The sequence below is a fragment of the Condylura cristata genome, unplaced genomic scaffold (genome assembly GCF_000260355.1).
Source record: "Condylura cristata isolate star-nosed mole 26May11 unplaced genomic scaffold, ConCri1.0 scaffold00024, whole genome shotgun sequence".
Lineage (NCBI taxonomy): Eukaryota > Metazoa > Chordata > Mammalia > Eulipotyphla > Talpidae > Condylura > Condylura cristata.
In genome coordinates this window covers 21499096-21505366 of record NW_004567125.1, presented here as the reverse complement: position 1 = coordinate 21505366, position 6271 = coordinate 21499096, and the positions used below count along the sequence as shown (strand labels likewise).

General features: G+C 46.3%; 1 protein-coding gene across 1 annotated transcript in view; it reads left to right on the top strand.

Moving 5' to 3' along the window:
• SEC16B (SEC16 homolog B (S. cerevisiae)) overlaps nt 1–6271 on the top strand; it is a 34953-nt gene that overhangs the window by 18291 nt on the left and 10391 nt on the right. Inside the window, exons 14-16 of the mRNA XM_004688130.2 lie at nt 1272–1377; nt 3030–3170; nt 4307–4411. Of these exons, the coding sequence (XP_004688187.1) occupies nt 1272–1377; nt 3030–3170; nt 4307–4411 (352 nt within the window). The remainder of the gene's footprint in view (nt 1–1271; nt 1378–3029; nt 3171–4306; nt 4412–6271) is intronic.

Genomic DNA, 6271 nt, shown 5'->3' with positions numbered 1-6271 from the left:
AGTTCTGCCATGCCATGTGGTCACCTCCGGGGCAGGCGGGAATCGAACTCATGCGGAAGTGGCTTTAGCTTCTTAGTGCAGTACTTTAACCCACGGCACCACCAGGGAGGACCACCATATATATTTTTTAAGATTTATTTATTTATGCATACAGAGCTGGGGTACAGGCCAGAAGTGCAAGGGCAGTGAGAGGATTCCCCAGAGACAGAGAGGGGGGCAGAACAGGCAGGTCGATGAAGTACGCTGCTGAGGGGAGCAGCGGGCGGGCCAGGAGAGGTCTGCCACGCCATGTGGGTCACCTCCGGGGCAGGCAGGGATGGAACTCATGCGGAAGTGGCTTTAGCTTCTCAGTGCTGTGCTTTAACCTGCTGTGCCACCAAGGAAGGGCCAAGAAGCCATATTTTTATTCTCCACTTTTTAGAAGGAAACCGAGGCATAGAGAGGTTAAACAGCTTTTCTAATACAGTACAGTTAGTATGGGGTCACCTTGCTTTGAACTATTGCAGTAAGATGCCTACTGCTGTCCAAAGAACCATCTCTGCGGACATTGGTCTCTAGTAGTTCACACTTCACTTGTCAGAGAGGTCCATCTGCACCATGGTAACAGTCATGGGCTCCCTTCTGTTTGTGCAAAAGAAGAGAGTTCTGGGGTGATAGCCTCAAGCCCAGGCCTATCCCTGGTGACTGTGGTTCAAACACAGTGACAAGGTGTTGAGGTGGGATTTAGGGCTCCTGAGGACTCAGATGGCCCCTGGGGTCTCCTTTGCGCAGGTCGCTTCCTTTGGCTGAGTGGACGCCCAGCATAAGGACTTCACTTGACAGGCCCCCTCCTGCGTCTCTATCCCTTCTCTTTCCTGTGCTGGAGCATCACATCCTTCTCTTTTGGGCTGTTTTGCTCAGGCCCAGCATGGTTCTTTCCAGGGGCTTGTGAGACCCTGAGATTCCCTTGCAGATGTTGAACTGGTGTGCCCAGTGCCTAGAGCTGGGGTGGGGAAAAACTTGCCTTCACTTACCCACCAGCAAAGAAAGTGGGAGACCCTGACTTTCGGTTTCTGCTCCTAGTGTCGTGGTGCAGGTGCGGCCCTGTCCTTCCCCAGCCTCCCAATATGAACAGAGAGGAGGCAGAACTTGGACTCTGGAGTATCTTCCAGCCCTGGCTAAAACTGCATGAATGAGCATTGCTGGTGTTGGACTGTTTTCAGGGAATTCAGCCCCTGATAAAGTCCCCACAAACTCGCTCAGTCTCTTTTGTTATTATTCCCTGATTTCAGTCAAGCGTTTTTGACATTTGCAACCACAGAGGCAATCCAGAGGACGGAGATCTTCGAGTATTGTCAGATGCTGGGCCGCCCCAAATCCTTCATCCCTTCTTTCCAGGTAACTGAACCACAGGAGGCCTCCACCTCAGCTGTGTCTGGCAGCCATGGAAGCTGGATTTTCAGCTTTGCTCTTTGCACATAGCACCTGAAATTTTCTTCATTAGCTTGAGCCTGGGAAGGGGTAGCATAAATTTTTGGTTCTCTAAAGGTCTGCATTTTCAAGATATGCCAAAACAAACAGACAAACAGAAGATGTTGCAGAGGCCTCTCTGCTGGAGGTTTGGCCTTGCTGATTCCCTTGTGGCATCATGGTCACAAGCTCTGCACCTCCTTCTGCTTGTCTGTCTCCCCAAAAAGCTCTACAGCCTCAGCTCTCACAGCTCTCCCGCTGGCCAAGGGTCCATTCCGGGACCTGCTCCTGGGCTGCTTCTGTCACTTTTGGGCACCGGATGTTGTCCCACTCTGGAAGGGCCTCTCTTCTTTGTCCTTGGCCTTCTTCCCCATAGTTCTTCCCCTCGGGGCTTTATCTGTGCAGCTGGCAGCCATAACGCAGTCTTCCTGATGACAGACTTCTCTAGCTAAGGCCCAGCTGTCACCCCAAGTTCCTGAGGACTGCTTCCTGGATGGAAACTACGCACAGCAATAGCACACAACACATTCACACCCCAACAGGAAGCACAAGACAGACACAATGATGAACACGGTGAATGAATTTCTGTATGGGCAGAAGAGACCCATGCGTCTTTTTTTAAAGTTTTTTGCAATTTACCTTCTGCAACAAAGCTTTGCACAATGAGGGGAAACATTGGGCTCTTTCTTTGTCTTCTTTCATCATGTCACTTTTCTGCTGTCTTTGAACTTGAGAGGAATGAGATCAGTGAATTTTAATGATATTGCATTATGCTTTACGTTGTTAGTATGTTATGTCTAATGCTCACTCCTTTTTAAAAGAGGAAACTGAGGGTCAGCAGAGTTAACAGGGCTCACATCTCCAGAATGCCATCTGTTCTAAGTACTTTACATGGGTTCTTTCATTTAATCTTTATGAGAAACAAGGGATGAATACTCATATACATATATACATACATATATATATGTATATATACACACACACACACATATATATATATATGATAGTAGGTATTATTATTATTATCTGCATGTTATAATGAAGAAACTGAGGCACAGAGGTGGGGCAGCTAGCAGAGTGCTCCACATCCAGCATCCCACAGGAGCTGGGATTTGAACTTGGGTCTATCTGACTCCCAAGCCCTCACATTCTTTCTGACCCTGTCACTGCTTCTGTAGCTGTCTGTGTGCTGCTGTGGGCTGTAAGCTCTTTGCTCTGTGGCCTCTTTTTGTTCCTTTTATATATGTTTCCCCAGCTGCCCCCACTGGTATCTGGTCCTCTGCCTCGTGCCTGCATATACATCAGCCTCTCCAGAGTGCCTGATCTGTCATTTCCCTGGTGATCGGGGCCAAGGGAGATGGGCCTGCCGTGGATTCCATCCCTGTCTCTGGAATGCAGGACCCACAGACTGGGCTTGGGTAAAAGTGCCCCACATGGCACAAGGCCCTCCTTGCTACTTGGCTGCCACACTTGGTGGAAATGGGCAATCAGCTGACTTCCAAGAAGTCTTATCTACATTTCTCTCTCTGGTTTTCTCCCTGCCTGGACAGACGAGTCACTGGCCCTGTTCCTCTTCACAGGTGTATAAACTCCTTTATGCTTCACGGCTGGCAGATTACGGCCTGGCATCTCAGGCCCTGCATTACTGTGAAGCCATTGGCACGGCCCTCCTTAGCCAGGGAGAGAGCAGTCACCCTGTACTATTAGTGGAACTCATCAAGGTGAGCTTCTCAAAGGTTCTCTGCAGGTGTTTTATCTTCTGTGTTCAGAGGAAGCTATTCTAAAGCAGCTTAGATTCCACATTTCATCTGCCTTGGACATGATGTAAAATCGAGCCCATGACTGTCTTTGACCATGCTTGCATGCCCAGATGTGATAAGCAGAGGCCCGACACCTTACAAAGAGAGATGCAATGGGCAGGGGAACCATGGAATGGAAGCCAGGCATGTGTTTATGGGAGACATACATTCCTGCATCTGCTTTTCTGGTACAGTAAATTTGTGTGTTTACTGTGAACTGTTCTAATGATAAAATCTGTGCTTAGGAAATCTTAGTGATTAAAACAGGAAATGATCCTTACTAAAAATTTTTTAAAGGCACAGAATACTTGTCACATGTGGGATGCATGTTAAAAAGAAAATAAAAACATATCAACCTCAGATTTGGGAGCAAGAAAACAGTCCAGCAAGTAGTTGTCCCAGTTAATTGAAGAAGAATCCATTTGCTGGGGAGTAATACTGTCAAATTTGGTTTTGCTTTAGACAATGCCCAAGCATTAGGTTTTGTAACCAGACAACTCTCTGACGCTGAGTACTCCTGTCTTAAAATTTCTGCCAATAGGGTGCTAGTTCTAGGGAACTCTGGGACCTGGAATGGAGGCTAGAAAAGTTTGGGGACCACTGTGGAATAGTCCTTTGTAAAACAAAACAATCCCTCTCTCAGCCCTGTGGCATCACCTGGGAGCTTGTTTGAAATGCAGAATCTCAGGCCCCACCCAGGTTTTGGGAATCGGAATTAACATTGGAAAAGGTCTCGGGATTCCTGTGTGTACTGAAGTTTCCAAAGCTGCTACAGAGCTTTGCAGAAGAAATAAAACGAGAAAACACAGTTTCTCCTCATATTTTATTTAGCATCTAACACCACGTTGAGTTAATTGTTTATTTATGTGCAATTTTGGGAAGATATCTGCTGAATTTGCTACCTCTCAGTTATTCTTCATACTCAGGTTTACAAGTGAGTACAATTAACGTTCTCGTTTTCTTTCTCTTTCCCCACTTCTTGCCTCTCTCTGATTGTCTATGCATTTCTCTTCTCTCCTTTCCCTTTTCTTATGGACTCGTCTGGAAACCTGGCACAGCTAGCAGAGAAACTGAAGTTGTCAGATCCTTTGCTGTTAGAACGACGCCGCGGGGACAAGGACAAGGAGCCAGACTGGCTAGTGAGCCTGAGGAGTCTCCAGGAGGCCCTGCAGGTGAGCAGGTGGAGCCGTTACCGGTGGGCCCTTCATTTCCCTCTTGGTGTCCCTGGATCCAGAGTAGTCAGCACTGACTTCAGCAAGCCCATGGGAGACCATGGGGTCCCCCCAACCCTGGAGTCTGACCTGCAAGGTCTGGCACCAGTGTGCCTGCTGCTGCTTCTCTCCTGGGTGGGCATGTTTGCCTTTGTTTGCTTGCAAGATCGTGGACCCTCTTCCAAATGAGCCTTCCACCCTTCACTGCAGTCCCAGCAAATACATTTCATGACCATCAAAGCTTCCATCTCTCCGTTAGGAACAATGGATCACTGTGGACCTGTGTCACTTTCATGTAAAGTAGGGCAATGCTTGAAAGACTTCCGGACCTTGCCTTTTTGTTCTGACAATTGCAAAAGCTGCTGGTAGTAATTGCAACAGTAATTGGAACAGGGCCTCCTCCATTTTTCTCTCTTGCTCTGCTCTGAAGAAAGAACTCGTGGCTCTTTTAAGGCACACACATGCTGACTCCCTCTGTGTGCTCTTTGGGGCCCACAGCTTTTTTTTTTTTTCTTTCTTGCAGTTTTATTGAGATATAATTGACATACACAGCACTGTTGAAGGAGTACTCCATAATGATTTGACTTTCATATGTTATGAAATGACTACTACAGTGAATTAACTTCTCATATAGATAAGAAAAAAGGAGACTTTTTTTTCCCTTGTGATGAGAACTCTTAGGATATGCTCTCTTGACAATTTTCACATACTTGATCCAACAGTGTCAATTAATGCTGGCCTCTGTGCTGTCCACTGCATCTCCAGTGCTGTCTATTTTCTACCTGGAAGTTTGTACTTTTGGGCCACCTTTCTCCACTTGCCCCCTGCTTAGCCTCTGGTAACCATAAAACTGATCTCTTTTTCTATGACTTTCTAAAAGCACATATTCTACACATAAGTGAAATCATACAGTATCTGTCATACTTATTTTAGTTAGGATAATACCATCAAAGCCCATCCATGACGCTGCAAATCACAGGATTTCCTTTTCAGGGCTGAATAATATTCACACATCTGTAGCTTTATCGTACTTTCTCTTTCTTTATTCATTTAGGTTTACATATTTAGCTTTTGTGAGCAATGCTATAATGAATAGGGGATGTGGGTATCTTTGAGTCCTATGTTTTCATTTCCTTTGGGTGATGTGTGATTGCTGGATTATATGGTAGTCCTATTCTAAATTTGTTTGTGGGACCTCTGTGGTTTCCATAGTGACTACACCAATTTACATTCCAACCAAACTGGGGTTCCCTTTTCTCAACATCCTTGCCAGCATCCTTTATAGTTTTGCCACTGTTCCAAGTGTGTGGTGATGGCTCTTGGTGGTTTTGACTTGCATTTCCCTGATTATTGAGGCTGAGCACCTTTACATGTTCTTGTGGTGGAGCCTACAGTGTAGTTCACTCATCTCATCTTTTCCCGGGGAAGTGATGGACACTCTCAGTCTCCTGGTCCCTTCCTGCTCGCAGCAGAACTGAGACCTAGGAAGTTCTGAGGTCCTGACTCCACCCCCATGATCTTCCCAACTAGCCCCCAACTAACTAAAATAAGTATGACAGATACTGAGTTTCCTTCACCTGGTCACTCCCATTGAAATTTCTTTTTGATTTAACTTTTAAAAATTTGATTACAATAGTTTATTTTATTTATTTACTTATTTATTTTTAAAGATTTATTTATTTGTGCATACAGAACTGGGGTACAGGCCAGAGACTCAGGAGCGGCGAGAGGCTTCACCAGAGACAGAGTGGGGAGCAGAACAGGCAGATCGACGAAGTACACTGCTGAGGGGAGCAGCGGGCGGGTCAGGAG